Source organism: Podarcis liolepis (genome assembly GCF_965112155.1).
Source record: "Podarcis liolepis genome assembly, chromosome: 14".
NCBI classification, from domain to species: domain Eukaryota; kingdom Metazoa; phylum Chordata; class Lepidosauria; order Squamata; family Lacertidae; genus Podarcis; species Podarcis liolepis.
In genome coordinates this window covers 11162183-11184553 of record NC_139569.1, presented here as the reverse complement: position 1 = coordinate 11184553, position 22371 = coordinate 11162183, and the positions used below count along the sequence as shown (strand labels likewise).

Here is a 22371-nt window from a genome sequence, read left to right as displayed (position 1 = left end):
TGCAAAGGCCAGTTTATTTACCCAGGTGTTATGGGAGGCTGGCTAATGCAATTTGTGACTAAACTCTTCATGGAATTTTAGCACTGTGTTTTTCTCTGCTCTTAACTGTTTCAAACTGATGCATTTTTAATCGGGTTGTAAAATGCCCTGGGGATCATGTGATGAATGTCAGGCTAAAAATATATTTATAAATAAATATATGGTCAGGATGGAAGGAAGCAATGACAGAAATATGGATAGGCAGGTGTCATGTTCAGTAAACTGGATTGATGAGTTGGGTGCACACAGGTTTTGCAAACGAGTTTCCAGTCCTTCAGGTCACAAGGGTAAGGAAAAGAACACAAAGTGATGACAAATGTATTGGAGTTGGGAGAAGAAAACAAACTTTGGGAGTCCTATTGTGAGTTCTGAATAAAGGGCAGCATTTGGGGATTGACTGCTAAATTATCCATCCCATACTGTCAATGGACACAAAGGAGAATCGTTATCACATATCAAAGATGACAGAGAGGAAGTTGCAACAGCACAGCAATCAGCACTGCTGGAATTTTCAGCTCTAAGTGTGTGCAGAAGTCTTGTCTATACAGGTACAAGCATACAAAAATTGGGTTGTGCCTTGTTTTCCCTAGCAACTCCCCATGCCTGCTTAGCTCATACTTACAAAAGCCACAAAGCTGCCTCATGGCCAGAACTATTGTTTTTGAACACAGATTGTGTTTCCTCCCCGCTGTTTTATATTTGCACATTCAGCACAAATTCACCCGATTGTACTTCAGAACATTTTGAGGCAGAGAAAGGAAGAGAACAATTATACTACGTTAAGTTTCCTGTTCCCTGTCCCATCAGGTTCCAAGTACTGTAAATCCTCATCTCCTCCTTGCAACTTTTCAGCTTCGCCTCCCCCCACCCCTGTATCCCCACCTTTCACCAGTAGCATGTGCTCTTCCGAAGTCTCCTGCCCTGCACTCAAAGGGGGGCAAAGGAGCCAGTCTTGTTACCCACAGAAATAGCAGAAGCTCGCTGATCTTCCCGACAACCAAAGGATGTCCCATAAGAGATTTATTCCTCCCCTCCTTTATTTTGTGCACAGACTAAATGCACAAAGCACAACACACACAAATCTTTCTCCTGATCTCTCACCCGGATGTGTCCATATTCTCTCTCTCTGTCTCTTAGGCCAAGTATGGAGAGATTCTTCCAATCCTCTTTTTGTGTGTGTGTGTTGTGCGGGGAATGGAGTGTATTCAGTGGGGCAGAGGTTAACTCTCCTCAAGGAGCTTTTTATTCTTCTTCTCTCCCCCCCAAACAACATCATATCTCACCTCAAATCACACGCTTCCAAAAGAAGTGAGAGATGAATATAAAAGAGAAGCTACCCTACACCCCAAACCCTGAAATCCTTCCCTATTTGGGGGGAAGGGGAGCGGGTTAGGCGATGGATGTGGGGCCCATTCAAAACACACCCCTCCCCCTTCTTCCTCCTGCCGCCCCTCCCCCCTCACAAAATGGTTTTTGGGTGGGGGGGTGGGGGGCTAAGAAGTACTGCTCCTCCTGCTGGTGGGTCCATACCTGGTGGTTTTCCTTGATGCCCGGGGCTGGCTGGCTGTGGCTGCCCATCATATTCATGTAGAGAGACCTGGATAAAGGGCTCCTCAGGTACCTGGCAGGCCCAGACCACATCCTCTTCCTCAGCACCCACAGAGACAAGGTGTAGCAGCCCAGCCAGACCAGGCAGAGTCTCATGAGGGTGGGGTGGGGTTGTGGGGGGTGGGTGGGAGAGGGAAGAAAGGGGCGCTCAATCACCCCCTCCCGCAACCACCGCCTCCTTTCTCCATGGCTGCAGCAACGGCGGCGGCGGCGGCGGCCAGCGCGGAGCTCCCCATTCAGTGCCCGCACATCCACGCACACACATACATTACAGACACACATGCATACATGCGAGGCCGGAACCCGAGAGCCCAGGGAGGAGGGCCCAGGCCGGACGGGATGGCCGGAGACACCAACCAACCCAACCCACCCGCACGAGAGAACGCCTCGCTCGCTCGCGCGCGGGCCGGTGGGCGGGCGGGCGCCCAGCCTTTCTGTCCGCCCTCTCGGCCAATCAGGGCGCGGCGCAGGGCAGCGCCTCTGGGGGCGCTGCTTTCAAAACGAGAGGCGGCACAATGGCCGCCGCTGCGGGGCGCATGCGCAGAGGGAGGGGGAGGAGGGAGGAGGAAGGCGCCTCCACTTCCCAAGGCGGCCTTTCCTCGACACGGAGGCTGCGCTCACTCGGAGGCGGGAGGGTGGGCGAGGACGCCCCCTGCGGCACTGGGGCTCGGCTGTGACAACCAGTGCTGAACGGGAATGGCCGGTTGTACAGGAATAAGGGGTGCAGAGGACTAAAGGGGGTCGTGGGGTGACTAAATAAAAGCCCAGATTTCGCACCCAGGAAGGCAGGAACGTAGCCCCGCGGATCGGGACCAGAGCACCATTTCGCTAGGCATCCCGTTTCCCCCAGTGGCCAAGCACACGTCCCTGGGAATCCCACAAAACGGGCAAGGAAGGTGGTGGCCCGTCTGCTATTGTCTTCAGTCTAATAAGCAGGAGTGACAAGAATATACCAAGAATACAAGAGGAGGCTTACAAGATCGATCTAGTCCAGCATCCTTTCCCCCCAGTGGCCAAAATGGCCTCTTTGAGAAGGTGGTAGCTCTCCTGTGGCCTTTGCAGTTCTATTTAGGTATGGTGGGCAACTGCCATTGAGAAACCTCCCTCCTCCCATGAATTTTGCCTGTTCTGCCCACTTTTCCCACGCTCACTGATTTCCAAGCCCCGTTTGCTCAAATTCCAAATGTGTAGGGGTAGAACTGGGCTGTTTCTAATCTGTATGAGTGTGTGGTCTGTACATGCTCAAGAGAGCTCCCTCACCCATTATTTTTTCACCTAAGAGGACCCAGCCTTCCTACAGAGATCTTGGGAACCCTGGCTCAAATAAAACAGCAAGATGTGAGGGGATTTGCACTGCATTATATTCAGTCACTTCATTATGGCTGGGGAAGGGTTATTGCTTAGTACAGGGGTCAGCAACCTTTTTCAGCCATGGGCTGGTCCACTGTCCCTCAGACCATGTGGGGGGCCGGACTATATTTTTTGGTGGGGAAATGAACCAATTCCTATGTCCCACAAATAGCCCAGAGATGCATTTTAAATAAAAGGACACATTCTGCTCATGTAAAAACAGGCAGGCCCCACAAATAAGCCAGAGATGCATTTTAAATAAAAGGACACATTCTACTCATGTAAAAACACGCTGATTCCCGGACCATCCGTGGGCTGGCTTGAGAAGGCGATTGGGCCGCATCTGGCCCACGGGCCTTAGGTTGCCTACCCCTGGCTTAGTGGTACAGCATCTACTTTGCATGCAGAAGGTCCGTTTCAATCCTTGGCATCGCCAGGTAGGGCTGGGGAAGATTCACAGCAACAGGGGCAGCATTCTTACCTTCTCACTTCCAGCCTGCTGGCTCCAGCACTAGATTTGGCAGTTAAACTGCCTTCAGATTCCCTCCTACCCACATCAGGATTGCAGCCTTAGATAAATGTACAGGGTGGGAGAGGTAGAATTAGAGATCCCTGCACTATCGGTTACAGTAGCTAATGAATGGGGTAAGACATAGGCTAGAAAATGATACAATTCTCTTTTCTACAAGAAAACAACCTGGGAAATAGCCAAAAAAACCCCACCTTAAACAGGCTAAGAAGTCTGTTCCTCCAATGTTGAATTAAGAACTGAGCTATAAAGAATTGGCTTAATAAAATAAAAGACTGCTTTATGAGAAATAAAAGTGCTACTATATATAATCTACTGGATAAAGAACAGGATGGTAGGATTTATTATGGCATAATTCGGACTTTGTAACATATCAAGTAGCATTAGTTTCTCTTTAATCGCCATCTTTTCAAAAGATGAAAAATGGAAAAGGCTTTAACAGGGGCAAATCCAAAATGCTGCCTTTAGCTACTTGACAATAAAGGAAATGTGACAGACAATTTCAAATAGTATATTTTAATGCAAGTTCCAAGGGCTATAGTAGTTTTACATATGATTATCCCTCTTTGCATGGCATCAAGCAGCCAAGAAATCCAAAGCTTACGAGCCTACCACCCAGTAAATTTATTTTTCCCACAGTCCCATAAACCCAGCAGTTTGATTTAATCACATTTATTATGCTTTGGAGACGCCCAAACACTTTTTCTTTCATTATCAAGTTTTCCCATCACAAGCCACAGGCTTCCATGCAAGCTCCTCTGCCCTCCACTTCAGGCAGCCACCTGCATCTCCACCATGTGGATTAATTGGGTTTCCCACTATGCTGCATCAACTATACTGTTCCCCCTGTCTCCCCCTTTTCCGTTGCCAATGGCAATCTTCAGCACTACTTGTGTAGTCATGAGTATGTAAACATAAACATCAGTTCATGTCCTCTCCACAGCGCAGCATGCCTCCCCCTCTAAATACTGCCAAAGCTTTCTTTGCTGAACAGTCTGTACAAATTTATCCAATGTGCTCCAATGCTGTCATTGCCCTTCTTTCCAACCCCTGTAAAGCTAAGGTATCCCATGTAGAGAAACCATGTTGTGTTTTGCAGACCATATACCAGTTTGGGGGAGAGAAATCTAACATACATTTTCCAATATTCCATGGGGGGAAATGACCTTGTTTTGCTTGCAGCAAAGAGGTAGCATTTCACATTTTATGAGAGAGGGTGCTCAAATGCAGCTTCTTATGATTTATCATGGGCCCTTAGTTCTTCTAAAAAGAGTGTCAGGTTTATTCACAGAATCACACCACACCATTATGCATTCATCTCTTAGGCATCCAGTGAGGTAGTGGCATTTTGGTGTACTCAGCAAGTCTATGTGGTATCTCTAACTTGCGTACAGTTGAACTAGAAAGAAATATGGCATGATGATAAGGCACACACAAGATTTACAGATATAACAGAAAAGAATTTGCTCAGGCTGCAGATGGTCCCCCTGAATCAAGGAAGTCCAATGTTCTTGTTCATCTGACCTCTGTAAAAAAGAACAGTTGCGTTCCCGATCCACACATTTGCAATTCAATGTCAAAGTGTAAGGTGGCTATTCTGAATGGAAAAGGGTGTCCATGTCAGAATCTGTATAACTGCAATGCAAAGAGGAACCAGACAGATCATGTAGAACATGGCATCGTGGAGACCTACAAACAAACTGGAAGAGAAGTAAGGTTTTTTAAAAAAAATGTTCAGTTTTTTCAGCAATCACTACAAAACAAAACTCATTGCAGTATATATTTATCAGTGTTGTGTTCCAGCACTTCAACAAGATCATGCTTAATTCAAATTAGGAAATCATCTATCCCCATTTATATACATAAATTAAGTGGAATACCAATACTATATATAATTTAACTTGTTTTATCTGATTATGAGAAATCAGTGGTGTTGAATGCAAATTTATTGAACAATGCCATTTATACCCTATTTTACAGAAGCATTTTACCATTCTGTTTATATGCTGGGGTACCCAGAAGGGGCCTGAAAACTAGCACGTGTTGTGAACGATCTTGTTCATTTTAACAACATTTCAGACAGGCTGTATGGTATTCTGTGGAGGTTTCTGGACATCTAAGGCTGATGCAACTATATTTAGGGCTACTTCAGCAAAGCAGTTTACAAAAAAAGAGAAAAAGATACTACTTTCTCTATAACCCAATTTGCACTACAGTGGTACCTCAGGTTAAGTATTTACCGTATTTTTTGCTCCATAACATTCACTTTTTTCCTCCTAGAAAGTAAGGGGAAATGTCTGTGCGTATTATGGAGCAAATGCCTACGGATGGCGGGGGGATCTGCTGCAGTCGTCAGCAGAGGATCCATGGTTCCCCTTCCTTCCCTCCTCCGTGGCTCGCTTTGAAACAGCAAAGCAGGAGAAGAGCCGCTGAATGGGGAGGAGGGACAGAGAGCCTGGTTACAAAGCACGGATCCACATGGATCCTCAGGATTTTTGCACTGGGTCACCCCAAATTCACCATCAGATCACATAGCATGTCAATGGCTACAGCTTGCACCAAAAAAAATCACGCACCCACTGTTGCCTGGGGCCGCAAAAACGTGGTTACAAAGCATGGATCCACATGGATCCTCAGGATTTTTGCATTGGGCTACCCCAAACTCACCGTCAGATCACATGTCTGTGGCCACAGCATGAACCACAAAAATCATACATCCACTGTTTCGTTTAGATTATTTTTTTTCTTGTTTTCCTCCTCTAAAAACTATGTGTGTGTTATGGTCGGGTGCGTGTTATAGAGCGAAAAATACGGTAATTCGTTCCGGAGGTCCGTACTTAACCCGAAACTGTACTTAACCTGAAGCACCACTTTAGCTAATGGGGCCTCCTGCTGCCACCGGAGCATGATTTCTGTTCTCATCTTGAAGCAAAGTTCTTAACCTGAAGCACTATTTCTTGGTTAGTGGAGTCTGTAACCTGAAGCATATGTAACCCGAGGTACCACTGTATATGTTAAACGAGGGTTTAAATAAACCTTAGTTAACAAACCATGCCTTAGCTGTACATCTGAACCCAGCAGTGTCTGAACTATAGTCTGTTCAGATTGTTTGTTTGTTGGCTTATTGCCTTAATTATGGCTTAGTGTTACCTGAAAACATGGGCACATACTTAATTATAGTTTAAGCATAATTTGTTTTGTCATCACCCACCAAGCAACAGAGACAGTAGGCAAGCTGCCCTGAGTACTCAGCTGCTCTCACTGGTGCATTTCCTGAAGCTGCTGCTGCTGCAAATTTTGTCTGGTAACAGGATCCTCTTCCTTTCCCAACTCTACCCTGTACCCCCTTCATAGCAGCAGTCTGAACTGGAGAGTTGAACACTTAAAAGCAATCTCTTTAAACTATTGCTTTGCAGATGTTTTGACTGCAGGCTGATTAACTGTTATTGGTTGGTAAATGAATGAATGATAAATTTGGTCAGCTTTTATATAAAAAAATAATAATCTGGATTTTTAAAAAGAAAAATAACAATAAATCCAAAGTTACACAAATAAACAGGACTTAGGTTTCCAAGGGGGGTCGTGTTACTCAGTCGGCATCTATTCATTACCTTCAATAAATCTTGTCAACTTTTCAAGGAAAATCACAGGCAGCAAATATTAATTCTTTAAAAAGTTTTGGAGATGGAAAAGATTTGCATTTTAACACACCGAAATAAAAACATTAAGGACTGTTTTTTATGGGAGTATGAATGAAATGCTGTTTTGAAACAGAGCAGGTGTTGAGTGAGTGGGGCTTCAAAATGAGCTTCTGTTCCTGACAGTGACTAGAACTCACAAATGAAAATATTTAAGTGTACATTAGTAAAAGCAAGTTTTTCAAATCTCCTATGAGAGATAGGGAAGTAGTAATAAGGTGGCTCCAACACAGGTTCTGATTACTAATCTAAAAGCATAAATGTACAATAAACAGTGGTTGTCAGTTGTGAATATAAAAACAGCTGTTACAAAATTGTTTTTTATAAGCTGCAAAGCTATACAGACTTTTTTTTTCTGGGGAAGGGAAGAAAGTGGTTCCTTGAGGAATGCTGCAGAAGATCAGCACAAAGATTACCACACCTGACCAATGGAAAGTGACATGGTGAGGAAATGCCAGCAGTTGCCACAAAAGCTTGAAGGGTGTCAGATGGAGAGACAGTTGTGGGTTGGAACTAGGCGGGATGGAGGATGACAACACAAACCAGTTACTTTGATAGTCTGCAGAATGTTCTTTGGTTTAAGGGTGGTTTGTTCAATAAACCATGGTTTAAGAACAGTTTTGCGTGTCATGCGAACTGGACCTTTGTGATCTGTCAGGTATGTTCATCCCGCTGCTGCAAACACAGGAAACACTGTTGCTATACTCAAATGAAGATCTAACCAAGTACAGACTAGACCAGGAACCTTCAGCCCTCCAGATATTTTGGACTACAATTCCCATCATCCCTGACAACTGGTCCTGTTAGCTAGGGATCATGGGATTTGTAGGCCAAAACATCTGGAGGGCTGCAGGTTGGGGGTGCCTGGACTAGACTGATTGCATGGGAAAGCTTTATCTGGACAAACTTGCAAACTTTCATGTTCAAGAAGCACAAGTGAAAACTGCAATGCACTTAAGAGAAATTCTTTGTGAATATAGTAAAACAAAAATTACCTTCAACCATTGCAACTTTCCAGATAACATGTTTCAGAACACAAATTCCAACAATTTAATTTCAGAATAAAAAAAAGAAAGCTGTAATAGCCAAATAGACCAAAGGGTTCATCAGATTAAAACATCACTGTGGCAATTAATTGTCTCTTACTTACCTTGGGTCAAGATGAACAACTTTCCCATTCAGATTTGCATAACCAAATTGATTTAGTATGGTAACCACAAGCATAGGGGCTAAAGACTGGGCTGGTTTTGTAAACAAGGCATTTGTTCCAAAAACCATGGAGGAAAGTGGTAATCTGAAATGTTAAACAATTATTTCAATAGACTGCAAGTTATTATTTAAATTGCAAATTGAATACAGTGGTACCTCGGGTTAAGTACTTAATTTGTTCTGGAGGTCCGTTCTTAACCTGAAACTGTTCTTAACCTGGGGTACCACATTAGCTAGTGGGGCCTCCTGCTGCCGCCGCGCAGCTGGAGCACAATTTCTGTTCTCATCCTGAAGCAAAGTTCTTAATCCGAAGTACTATTTCTGGGTTAGCGGAGTCTGTAACCTGAAGCGTATGTAACCCGAGATACCACTGTACTTCAGCAGAAAGTTATATTCAAACACTTCTGGATGGTACTTCTGGATGCGAACGGGATCCGTTCCGGAGCCCTGTTCATATCCTGAAGAGAACGCATCCCGCATCTGCGGGTCGCTTCTGCGCATGCGCGTGACATCATTTTGAGCATCTGCGCATGCGGCGAAACCGGGAAGTAACACGTTCCGTTATTTCCGGGTCACCACGGAGCATAACCTGAAAATGCTCAACCTGAAGCAATTTTAACCCGAGGTATGACTGTATCCTCAGTTCTTCAATAGTAATACTAAGAATCTGTCAACTTCAGCTTTCCTCAGTTTCTCATTTTTCCAATCTTAAAATTCATTTTCTATACTTTAACTGCGCCTTTTTTGTTGTTTAAAAGTCCTTATGAAAATCCATCAACATTTTTGTGTGAATTTCTCCTAATATATGTATTTTTGTATGCAATTTATAGGGATAATTTAATAAATTGAGGAAAATCAGGCTCCAAACTGCTCAACTCAAGGTCACTGACAAATTGTTTGGGTATTTTTTTGGGGGGGTAAAGTACTCCATACACTGAAAAGTGTTATAGAATAATTCTATGTAGTGTAATGAGCATGCTGAATTGAGACTTTCCAATAATAACTGAAACACAATTTAACATTTATTATCTACAATGAAAGTTTGCATATCATAAAAAGTAAACAAACCATGCTTACCTCCGTTTATGTTTCTTTAAATCTGCATCAACAATATCGGCCAAAGGCAAATTAAACAGACTGAAAGAAGCTTGAACAATGACCCTAAATAAATAGAGAAGTGACTTAGATTTGAATTGCCTTGGACAAAGAAAAATTAAATTTGGATATTTTTAGTATCATAAAATATTTGTTCAGTATAGTGAACTACTACACAAATACATTAATAAAACAGCAAAGTTGAAAATAGGATATGAGGACCCAGAAGAATAAGGGTTCTAGAAATTAATGAATAAAGTCCACTTCTGTTGAAAACTTAATCTTGGCTTTCCTCCCAAAGATCTCACTGTCTGTTAACTTGTCTCATTTGTCTAATAACACTTAAGGGATTTGGGGGGAATTAAGCAGCATATAAATCATTTAAATAAATAAGTAAATAAAATAATACATTCCAGATTTGGGAAACTAGAATAAGTGGTTCCCAATAGTCTCCACTTTAGGACAATTGCCATTACTTATAAAAAATGTAATCAGTTCCAAATCATCTGTGACCCCATCTGCCTTAAAGAATCCCCAAAGAACTACCAGTCATTTTCCTGATTAATGACATTACTGCTTGAACAGACAGTGACCATTTTTGGGAGTCCAATTGATACGGACCACTGACGGTCATTTTGGACCTGGAAGGCGTAATGGGGGTGTAATGGGGTTATGCATGCTCCAGCAACGCACACTGGGGCTAGGAATGAAACCCCCCGCATGCACCTAAACGTAAGAGGACCTCTGCAACGAGACCTAGTGTGGTTCCTCCATGACCCACACTACTTCAGGACCTTGGCTCCTTTAATACGATTTACCTCCTCCAGTGCTCAGGCACGACCATTTTATAACTCCACAATGCTATGACAGAATAGTGGGGGAATTAAAACAGTGGTGCTAGGTCCTAGGGCTGACATGGTTGGTGTGTAGGGGAAGAAAGGGAGGATCATAAGGCTTGTCTTGGGCCCAGAACAGCACAGATGTGAACAAGCCACCGCTATTGATTCCATCCATAATACATGGAGATCCTACTGAGGGGTATCTTGCTTTCCCCTCTCTCCTCTACCCCCCACCCCTAGGCCACACGTGAAGTAGATCTCTGTGAATCCTGGTCAAAATTGCCAAGCAGTGTACATGCACACGAAAGCTCATACCAAGAACTAACTTAGTTGGTCTTTAAGGTGCTACTGGAAGGTTTTTTTTTATTTTGACTATGGCAGACCAACACGGCTACCTATCTGTAACTGGAACCATGGAAGGCACCACATTGAGCCGCATGAAATGGAAGTCCATCAACCGTGTGTATCTGAAGAAGTGTGCATGCACACGAAAGCTCATACCAAGAACTAACTTAGTTGGTCTTTAAGGTGCTACTGGAAGAAATTTTTTTATTTTGTTTAAACTAAAGTTACTTACATGTTTGCCGTAAGATAAATAGCCAATAAGTAGTAGTGTTCTGGACCTACAAGAAACATGATAGCGGCAGCTATTGCTTCCGAGTAGAAGGAAAATAAGACCACCTTATAGTAACCAAATTTCTTCAACAAAGCTTGACTGATTAGCACAAGGCACTGAAATATAACAGAAATATTAAGCTACATTAATACAGTATTGAAACCCTGTCAAAGATAGAATTATTTCTAACCAGAAAGAAAGCACCACAGGATACCCTGCCCATCCAACCCTTCAAAAAGGCAACATCAGCATTACATCACCAACATTTGAACATATGCCTTATAACAGCCAATCTCGTTTGGATATCTATTTGGACAAATGACTCTCCAAAGGACTGATGGATTTTTAAATTGTTAACGGGAGCCGATGCTGTTCCTTTCTTGTTGTTCTATTTGCATTCTGAAAATAGCAATAAAAATAAAGTGGCATTTTAGATTGAGCCATATATATATACTGTGTTGCATTGTCTGGATTTTAATAATTACCGTATTTTTCGCCCTATAGGACGCACCGGCCCATAGGACGCACCTAATTTTTTTTTTTGGGGGGGGGAAATAAAGAAAAAAAAATATCCCCCCCCCCAGACGCGGGGGAAGCCTGAGCTTTTAAAAACACACCTACCATAGTTTTTAGAGGAGAAAAGGATATCTTCCCAAGGCGCGGGGCGCTCTGCTTCAGAGCGCCCCGCGCTCCGGGCGGCAGGCTGCTATTCGCAGCCCAGGGAGCCCTGCGGGAACTCCCACAGGGCTCCCTAGGCTACGGATATCTTCCTGAAGCCTGGAGAGCGAGAGGGGTCGGTGCACACCGACCCCTCTCGCTCTCCAAGCTTCAGCGAAAGCCTGCATTCGCCCCATAGGACGCACCCAGATTTCCCCTTCATTTTTGGAGGGGAAAAAGTGTGTCCTATAGGGCGAAAAATACGGTATAAACCCACATCAAAATGTCACTTGCAAATACATAGCTATTGTACTAGCTAAACAGCTTATTCGTGTATCCAGTGTAACATGCTAAGGGCCCATCTATGCGCCTCAGCTTAATGTGGCTCATGAACCCCTTGTGTCTCTTAATTCCCCCTCATCCATGTGGTGTTCTCCTCCAACTACTACTGTGCCACACTTTATCCTCCCTTCCCTATGAAATAGATGCAGCTCTCCTATTCACATTTTCAAAGTACAGTGGTACCTCTGGATGTGAACAGGATCCGTTCCGGAGCCCTGTTCACATCCTGAGCAGAACACAACCTCCGTTTGTGGGTCGCGATTCACCGCTTCTGCGCATGACATCATTTTGAGCGTCTGCGCATGCGACGAAACCCGGAAGTAACCCATTCCGTTACTTCCAGGTCGCTATGGGACACAACCTGAAAATATTTAACCCGAAACTACTTTAACCCGAGGTATGACTGTATAGGGAATCTCCGAATTTAGTGAGGGGAAAATGTGGAAGAGAAGAATAGAGGAAAAAACAGTACTAATGAATAGGAAAAAATGAAAGGAAATCACTAAGTAAAATATGTTGCCCTCTAACCTGAATAGTAAAGAGGCCATTTGTTATTAAATTCCCCTGCCCTCGAGAGGCCAGCCTTATAATTTGAGAACTACTGCTCCAGGTTCAACACCATAGATTTACCTGGCTTTCAGAAAATGTGATCCCTCACAATTTTTAATCCCATAGTTGTTCTTAGAGGTTTTTACCAACTTTTTTTTAAAAACAAAAGTACCAAAAAGCATACAAACACACACTGAAGAGCCAGCTCCCCCTTTAGTCAAACCGTATGTGCATCAGTTGAATTCCTTTGGGAGACATCAGTAGCACCAAAGGTTAGTTTTGCAGTATAAAGGTTTTCTGCAAGGTAATGCATAATTATTCTTGGCAATCAGTGTAAGCAAATAAATCTGCTGAGAACCAGCATATTTTCGTCTTAAGAGAAAAGAACAAAAGGTTTCTCTGCCTACCTGAGGAAAAATAAAACCTGCCCCATACATGATACTTCTGATAGATGATGATAGAACGCCCTTAGGGATGAGGTTATCTGCAAAGATCATCATGAAATTGTTGCAGAAGGCCAAGTGGAAGACTTGAAAGAAGTTCATGGTCACAAAAAGCAAAAAGTTTTTCTGAGTCATGATCTGTTTTGTCAACAAAATCACAGAGGACCAAGAGAGAGACCTCTCAGCATTTTCATCAAATTCTTCCATTAGAGTTTCTTTTTGTTCATACTGAGTGGTGCTATACATTCCAGTGTAGCACATGCAAGCAGTGGCAACTGCTCCTACCAGAACAGCAAATGCTTGAAAATAGGTGAAGTTCTCCATGTTATCTGAAATTAAGCCACAGAAAAGGATGCTGGTGGAGCCAACCAAGGTTGCCACTTGATTATACTTAATAAGCTGGAGCCTATTTTCGTGTCTAGTTGAAATTTCCGCAAAGAGGGCACACTGTGCTAGCAAGACAAACGTAAGCAGGCCATCAAAAGCGCACAAAGCAACGATAAGATGAAGTCCGCTAAGCCAGTCACCTTCTTCATATTGTTTCCAAGGAAACCAAGGAAGAAGAAAGGCCAAAGCATACAAGGGAGCTCCATACAAAATGGAAAACTGACGCCTGGAGCAGCATGGCACTTTGGAGTTGTCTTGAATATAGCCAAAGAGAGGGTCGTTAATGGCATTCCAGATCATAAAAACAACCTGAGTAAAAATAAAATAAAAAAGAACACCAGTTTATTTATTTGCACCACTTTTCATGGCTCAGCAGAAATCACATAGTAGCTTGTACAACTGAAAACGTATCGTATCAATAAAAATATAACGGATTATAAAATGAAAAAGTTTAAAATCAGTAAATAAATGACAAATCAACACTAGTAATGTAAAGAAAAGAAAACGCTATTGGAATGGGGGCGATTTAAAACTCAGGAGAAAATGTTGCACTCATTCTATTTGTCTCTTAACCTTCATCCAAGAAGCTTGGCTATCCCTCACTCCTTTTGCCTTTACTACAAGCCTAACTTAGGTTAAGAGATAACGGCTGGTCCAAGATCACCAAATGAGCTTTATTCTTGAGTTGAGTAGAGATGGGAAACTGGGGCTTAGGGATGCCTAAGAAAATAATTTTCTAGTGTCTGTGCTGATGGCAGCTGCCAAGGAGAACTTCCACAAAAATCAAGCTGTGGGTGTGGGTGTGTGCCATCCTGTATGCTGCATTTGCACATATAATTAAAAACACCAATTCTATACATTATTATTATTATTATTATTATTATTATTATTATTATTATTATTAATTTATTTATACCCCACCTTTTTCCTTGACATGGACTCAAGGTGGCTTACAGATAAAAATAAGAACTAAAAACATAGAAAAACAACTATCCATACACCTATACAGATAGAGACAGCGTTAGAAACTAAGATATGAAATCTAGGAGCTAAATGGCACCTTAAACCTAGGTTATGGGCACTGCAATGGAGTGTCTAGGAGAACTTTTTTAGTAAGAAGAATACGAAGCTGAAAATGAATGAACTGCAGCTAAAATCTTAAATTCATTTTTCACATGGTCTAGTCCTCATCTTAAGACTGAAAAAAAAGAAAAGAAAAAAGCCATATTTCTCCTGCCCACCCCCCTTATAGTCTTATGAGAGAGTCCCTTCTGCAGTCTTCAGAGTGGCTGGAAGTGGGAAGGCAGAAAAAAGGTCCTCCTTTCCTTCCAGCAGTGGCAGTTTTAATCTGAACTCTTGGGCGCAGTACTGTGCCTAGAGCTCAGAAACTGCTCACATTAATGAAATTCTGTCGCAAAACGTGCCTGGAATAATGGGAGTTTCAAATGCTGCACAGAGAGACATCCCTACGCACCCACTGTACAATTAAGTACAATAAAAACAGCCTTTCATTAAAAGCAGTCGATTTGCAAAAACATGCTGGAACAGGAAAGAGAGAGCCAGTCTAACTTCTCTAGGGAGGGAGTTTTAAAGTCTGGGAGAAGCCACCAAGAAGGCCCTCTCCCATGTCTCTAATTTACATTGAAATACATTATGAATAAAGTATTGGAAATAGGAAAAGTACCAGAAACTTGGAAAGGGGCCTATATCACCTTGATACCTAAACACGACAAACCTAAAAAAATTCGCCCAATTTCATTACTAAACTGCAATTATAAAATATTTGCAGCAATATTGGCCAACAGGCTTAAAAAAGTTATGAGCGATCTAATACACGAGGACCAAGGAGTCTTTCTTCCTGGCAGACAGTTAAAAGAGAATGTTAGAAATATAATTAACATAATAGAATACTTAGAAGTCCGTAACGAAAAACAGACAGCGTTGATATTCTTAGATACGGAGAAAGTGTTTGACAACATGACTTGGCTATTTATGAAAAGCGTTTTGAGGGAGGTGGACCTAGGGGAAACTTTCCTAAAGGCCATAGAAGCAATATATACTGAACAACGTGCAAATATTATTGTAAATAACACAACAACTGATGGGTGTGTAGGATTATGAAAGGAAGCATACAAGGATGCCTTTTGTCTCCGTTACTGTTTATTTTGCTTTTGAAGGTATTCGCACAAAAGATAAGGAATAATGAGAAAATAAGGGGCATAAGAGCGGGCCAACAAAATTACAAGCTAAAAGCATATGTCGGTGGTGTTTTCTTGACTCTGGAAAACCCACTGGAAAATGTACCAGTGGTACACGAGGAAATACAGTGGTACCTCGGGTTACATACGCTTCAGGTTACAAACTCTGCTAACCCAGAAATATTACCTCAGGTTAAGAACTTTGCTTCAGGATGAGAACAGAAATCGTGTTCTGGCAGTGTGGCAGCAGCAGGAGGCCCCATTAGCTAAAGTGGTGCTTCAGATTAAGAACAGTTTCAGGTTAAGAACAGACCTCCGGAACGAATTTAGTACTTAACCCGAGGTACCACTGTGCAATGAAAATATTTGCATGTATCTTTCAAAGGTACATATATAACTATATAAAAATACAATTACCGAATTTTTTGCTCTACAAGACACACCAGACCATAAGACGCACCTAGTTTTTGGAGGAGGAAAACAAGAAAAAAATATTCTGAATCCCAGAAGCCAGAACAGTAAGAGGGATCACTGCGCAGCGAAAGCAGCAATCCCTCTTGCTATTCTGGCTTCTGGGATAGCTGCGCAGCCTGCATACGCTCCATAAGATGCACACACATTTCCCCTTACTTTTTAGGAGGGAAAAAGTGAGTTTTATAGAGCAAAAAATACGGTACCTAAAACAGCAGCATTAAATAAAATTCTAACTAAAATTTATAATTTATTAACCACATTCCTCATATGTCGCAAGGCAATGTCACTAATCGTTTATATATTTTTTAATCATAAACATATATACAAGGTGTTATGTATTCAGTGATCTGTGTTTGCACAGGATTATGAGCCCCTGTGTTCTGATTCGATACATGATATACAATCACAGAACATTTCAGGATCCACCGGTTGCACTGAGACTCAACCCGGCTGTTATACCAATCTGCATGAAGGCTTGGCGGGTGCCATTCACCCTGAAGCCCAAGATCGATGCAGAGCTGGATCACCTCATTGAACAAGGGCTCCTCGAGCCCGTTCTGCACACTTGATGGGAGACCCCAATTGTCATTTCCCTTAAGCGCACCCTCAACAAGGCATATCAACAACTCTCAGCTGACGAGGCCACCACCACTGAATACATAACACAAACTAACACATAACCATACAAACAGTAATGAATTACAGTAGTGTCCTTGATTTCTTTTAGGAAAGCCATAAAACTTTTATTTTCCAACCAGCTTTTCATTTAGTCAAATTAGGATAGCTAGTATCCTGAGCTGGCAATGAGGGTGCAGACAGTATTGTTTTATATGGTTTAATCTGCTGCTGGTTTGTTTTTATTGATTAAAAGAACATATTCATTTCAATTGTGCTGGTAACTATTAAGGACTTCATTGTTTTGCTGTGACTTTTTTACTGCATGCTGCCTTGGGAGGACTTGAAAAGCAGTACAGAAATTGCTTACATTAAATGAAAGACACTGCTAATTCGTATTCAAAATAATGACCAGGGAAACACCCAAAAACAACAGAAAAACTAATGTTGGCATTGACTGTACCTGTGCTTGATGGAATGCTGATTCAGATATCTTGTATTTGTTTAAAAAGAGTTTAACATAATAAAAATTAAAGATGCTGTTCATCATCCCAGCACCTAAAGTCGTCATTGAGTATGCCAGGGCATTTGGATGAATTCTTGAAAAAAACTTCATTTTTCCACGGTGGTTTTTTTCTTCCCCTAGGAGGTAAATAATAATATGATAAAACAGTTACAGGCTGTTACAGTTCCAATGGAGAGTTTTTACCTTCAGATACTGTATAGATTTTTGTAGTTTCATTCCAATGAAAAGTTGGATAATTTTGTGGCATTTGCCTATCTGTGCAATGTTTGTAGGACTGTGAGGAGGAAGACAACAAACAACGAAATCACAATACTGGAAGTAACACTACAGTACCAGTATATGGCACATGACTGGACACTTTATTATAGGAAACAGAAAGGCAAATTGCAGGTTATCTAAAAGCATTTACATAGAACAACAGAATTTTAGAGTTGGAAATCAGCTTGTAGATCATATACCTCAAGCCCGCTGCTCATCTTAAATGACTTGAAAAGGGAATTAGACAAATCCATAGCAGATAAGCCTATGGGTAACTACAGGCTATGTGCTACCTCCATTGTCTCTATGTAAATACTAGTGCCGGGAATCCCAAGTGGGGAAGAGAACTGCTGTATTCAAGTCCTCTTTGGAAGCTTCCCAGAGACATTTGGTTGGCCACTGTGAGAACAAGATGCTGGACTAAATGGGCCTTTGGTCTGATCCAGCAGGGCTCTTTTGTTCAGTTTAACTATAGCGTCACAGACAAATAGCTCTGCTTCAGGGATAGAGGACCCAAGGACCTCCAGATGTTAGAGAACTCCTCTCATTATCCTTGACCATGGTCCTGCCAGCTAAAGCAATTGGGAGTAGTCAAACAAACTTGTGGAGAGTCTATCCCTGTTCTACTTGAATACGTCCAATGAAGGACAGTCCACCACATCTTAAGGGAGTAAGTTCTGCTGATGAATAGTTGCACCTAATACAGTGGTGCCTCGCAAGACGAATGCCTCGCAAGACGGAAAACTCGCTAGACGAAAGAGTTTTCCGTTTTGGAGGTGCTTCGCAAAACGAATTTCTTATGGGCTTGCTTCGCAAGACGACAATGTCTTGCGAGTTCCTGCTGGTTTTTTTTCCTTTCCCCCCCTTTTTCTAAGCCGCTAAGCCGCTTATCAGCTGATCTGATCAGCAGATAAGACACTAAAAGCCGATAATAGCACGAATCCGCTAATCCGTCAATAAGCTTGCTTCGCAAGACGAAAAAACCGCTAGACGAAGAGAATCACAGAACGGATTCTTTTCGTCTTGCGAGGCACCACTGTAAACTGAAACATTTTTGTGTGATCTGCTGCTGTATGGAAGAGAGTTTTCAATTTTTATTTGCAAATTTAACTGTGAGCATTACCACATTTCCAATGCAGCTTTAAGAGGGAAGTCACAGTTAGATATGATTCATATTTTGAATTTATTAACCACAATTTTGTAAAAAATAAGAAATGCCCTTTAGGAATAATTCTGTCATGAGATGGATGTGTATATGCCTGCACACAAGGAGTGAGCAGAAGGAAGGTACAAGGCAAAATTAAAGTGATGGAATATATATATAGTATTTTCAAAATCTTAAGCTTTACATTTATTTGGTTTTTTGCAGTTGCCAGAATTTGAATATTTTGAAAGTTACAATAATTAACACTCCAAATCTAGTAAAAAAAACTATTTATTTTTTATTTTATTAATATCCATAAATGCAAAATGCCTTCCATGGATCAAGATGAATATTGTCAGAGGACATAAATCTATGTACGATTAGTGGCTTCGTATGATCCACTAGAGGGCTACATTTTCTCATCTATTTATCCTTGTCTCACACTGTGATAAATATTTAGCCCTCACAGCTTCCACTTTACAATTGACAAGAACAGGATCAAACCCTTCTATCCCACATCTGTGTAGTAAAATGCTTTCTGGTGGTAGTCTCTTCAGTAATGTCGCCCAGTAAATATATATCAGGGAAGGGAAAGCTAAATGGGGAACACCTCTCCCTCTCTCTCACACCACCCATCTGGGGCAGTGGATGGGGGAGAAGATGGAGTAAGAATATATATATTTTTAGGATACTGTAACAAAAATTAGGATACTGAATCCACCTGAACCATAAACCAAATTGTTAGAAACGCTTGAATAGAATGGTGAAACAGTAATCTAAAAACAGATAATCAGATGGCAAAGGTGACCTTTATCAATATTTAGCTCCAACAGATGAAGTAGACATATAATGACATTGATTAAAGTAAATCGATTCCTCCATTTAAACAGATGCCTGAGGTAAGCATGAATGGCATTATAATCAACACAAGGAACAGTGAGCACTAGTCAGGTTTTCTCTGTAACCTCCATTATACTCCAACTCTGTCTGTTGATGATGCCACAGTATGTATTGTATAAAACAAGGGCTTGTATTAAAAGTATGAATAGCAGAAGCCTCCAATGTCACTGGAAAGATGAAGGAAGCTATTTACATACGGCAGAAAAGCCCTGAATAGCTCAAATAATTTCATCAGGAAAAAGCAATTAAAATATAAAAATTGAAGAATGCAATTATTTGAAGGTGACCTCTAATCCAGTAAAAGCTTATGATTCACAAACACATTCCCCAGCTTTTGAAATGCCAATTTTTTGTTGCTGTTTCTGCTGTAAGGAGGCGTGGCTGCCCCCCCCCCCCGAATGAAAAGGTTGCCGTTAACCTTTAAATACAGGGGCAGCAGGAGCTGTGGTCCTTCAGAAACTGTTGGGACTCCAGCTCCTCTATCAGCCCCAACCAGCACAGCTTATGGTCAGGAATTATGGGAACTGTAATCAAACAACACCTGAAGGTACAAAGGTTGCCCATTAATAGCTGCATACAAGAGGAAAACTTGACAGGTGCAGCTTGTCCTGACATGATTTCCTGTTCTACTGTACTCAATTATCAAAGATACAGGAGGCCCCTCTCTCCTTCTCCTTTAATATGGCTACCCTGATTCACAAGCTGTCTCTAACAAAAGGGACAGTTGTTTTATGAGTCTCACAGTACCTTAAAACTTAACATTTATTGTAGCAGCAGTGAACATAAGAACTGCTGTGTCAGGCCAATGGCCTATCTAGTCCAGAATCCTGTTTCTCACAGTGGCCCACCAGATGCCTGTGGGAAGACCCCAAACACCTTATCAGCAAGCGTAGCAGCTTCACTGCGCCCTCCTAACTCTATAGTTTGTTTATGAATAAATTAGAAAAACACAAGTCCCGATACCCATCCTAAAGAGACTCCATTTTCTCCATTTGAAGAACTGTTCACTACACCAACTCTTTAATTTCTGTAACTTAAAATCTATTTGTGATCTACAAGTGGGACTTGACAGTCCATTTCAAAATGCCATTACAGTAATTGCATCGTTACACACCGCCCCAATCTCCAAGCTGTGCGAGATCCCAAGGGTTCCAGGGTCTGGAAATGAGGAAAAGCAGGGACTGTGGTGTCTTTATGATATATGGTTTATTTATACGTATATACAACCTGAGCCTATGGGACGCGGGTGGCGCTGTGGGTAAAACCTCAGCGCCTAGGACTTGCTGATCGCATGGTCGGCGGTTCGAATCCCCGCGACGGGGTGCGCTCCCGTCGTTCGGTCCCAGCGCCTGCCAACCTAGCAGTTCGAAAGCACCCCCGGGTGCAAGTAGATAAATAGGGACCGCTTACTAGCGGGAAGGTAAACGGCGTTCCGTGTGCTGCGCTGGCTCGCCAGATGCAGCTTGTCACGCTGGCCACGTGACCCGGAAGTGTCTGCAGACAGCGCTGGCTCCCGGCCTATAGAGTGAGATGAGCGCACAACCCTAGAGTCTGGCAAGACTGGCCCGAACGGGCAGGGGTACCTTTACCTTTACAACCTGAGCCTGCAATGGAGGGCTCCCAGCATTACACTCCAAGAGGTTATTGCTTCTCCCATAGCCACAACAGCCTAGGATTAAAAAAGACACCAGCCAAGGCTCGCCCTTTCTCCATCTTGCCACACTTTACAGACTGCAACTATTCTGTCTCAGCTAACTATCTCGGAGTTCTGGGTGTGGCTCTGCCTGTTTGCTGGCTGGCCCAGAATCTTGTGTCTCTTACATTTCTAATGGCTGTTGCCTTTCCTTTGTCTTTAAGTAATTTCCCAGGTGGTTTCCTGACCTGGAAGCTGGTTTGGGCCTGTATTTTAATATTGCTAACTCCAGTGTCTGTCAGCCTTTTAAACACTTCAAGCACTGATTAAGTTCTAACACCTATCAAACTCAGGAATTTAGGAGAACCCACAATTCAAAACAGCATTATCCGGCTACTTCAACGAAAGCAATCTATTTTGTATTTCTATAAGGCTGTTTGTTTCTGAAAATACAACACTCTTGTTTTTCTTCCATTTCTGAAGCTCCAGTGCTGAGTTGCTTTAAAACCTCTATGAACATTTTTAAACAGAGCTCCTCTGGCCTTGTTCTTAAGCTGCTGTTTTGTTAACAGGCTTTGAGAATTTTGTTGTGACGACTAGGCCCTAAATGTATTTATTTAAATCTTAATTTAAGAGGGAGTAAAGCCCTACTGGGACTTTCCGACTAAACAGGTACAAGAGGACACCACATATCCTCAAGATATTATAATGCAATTTTAGTTAAGTCCTCTCCAAAGATATAATATGATGTGACGAGGTTGTTGGGGGGTTTTTTTTGGGGGGGGGTTGCAAGGCTTATTTCCTCCTCAACGGTATTTGATAGAGAGCCCTACTCCGGAGCCCGACCAAAGGCGTCTATTTCCCCCACAGCTCTGAAAACCAGGCGAAATCCTTACCCGACGGTAAGCCCCACCGTGGTGCACGCGGTTTACTCGCAGGTAAGGGTGCACAGCATCGCCCCACCGCGCCCGGACCCCGCCTGCCCGTCCTCCCTAGCAACCCGCTTCGCACGCGCCTCGTAGCAACCACCCCAACCCGACCCTCCTCCCCCCTCCGACCCGCGTATACTAACCAAGCCTTCGCGCTTGGGCCGCTCAGAAATACTCGGAGGGCGGGTCTTCGCCTTCGAGCCTGGCCCCTCCCTTTCCACCCCATTGGCCAAACCGGGAGCGGCCCGCACGGGATAAGCCAGAGGAGCCGCGGACGCCGGCCCGCCATTGGCTCTTCTTAGGGTGGGCTCCGGCTGACTCCGTGTTTTGAAT

General features: G+C 42.7%; 2 protein-coding genes across 3 annotated transcripts in view; both read right to left on the bottom strand.

The window, feature by feature from the left end:
- The window catches only part of METTL9 (methyltransferase 9, His-X-His N1(pi)-histidine), a 28782-nt gene extending 26668 nt beyond the window's left edge, over positions 1-2114 (bottom strand). Inside the window, exon 1 of the mRNA XM_083474485.1 lies at positions 1570-2114. Coding sequence (XP_083330611.1) covers positions 1570-1929 — 360 coding nt within the window. The 5' untranslated portion in view covers positions 1930-2114. The remainder of the gene's footprint in view (positions 1-1569) is intronic.
- A 1912-nt stretch (positions 2115-4026) lies between these two features.
- On the bottom strand, positions 4027-22291 carry LOC310692904 (transmembrane protein 180-like). Of its 2 annotated transcripts, none has more exons than XM_083474439.1 (7): positions 22182-22291; positions 17112-17290; positions 12939-13670; positions 10945-11099; positions 9511-9594; positions 8375-8518; positions 4027-5226 (listed from the first exon to the last, which is right to left on the bottom strand). In XM_083474439.1, exons 2-7 carry the CDS (start codon positions 17262-17264, stop codon positions 5103-5105), a joined length of 1392 nt encoding a protein of 463 aa, XP_083330565.1. In that variant the 5' UTR covers positions 17265-17290; positions 22182-22291; the 3' UTR covers positions 4027-5102. The 2 variants fall into 2 exon arrangements, with proteins under 2 accessions (XP_083330565.1, XP_083330566.1); XM_083474440.1 differs by lacking the exon at positions 22182-22291 and adding an exon at positions 22006-22088.
- Positions 22292-22371: the final 80 nt, after the last annotated feature.

Coding starts and splice junctions, on each gene's coding strand:
- LOC310692904 (XM_083474439.1), bottom strand. CDS start 17,264: ATGAAGTTTTTTTCAAGAATTCATCCAAATGCCCTGGCATACTCAATG. Junction 13,671..17,111: donor CAGCATTCCATCAAGCACAG/GTACAGTCAATG, acceptor ATTTTTACTCAG/GTTGTTTTTATGATCTGGAA. Junction 8,519..9,510: donor TTAAAGAAACATAAACGGAG/GTAAGCATGGTT, acceptor TTAACATTTCAG/ATTACCACTTTCCTCCATGG.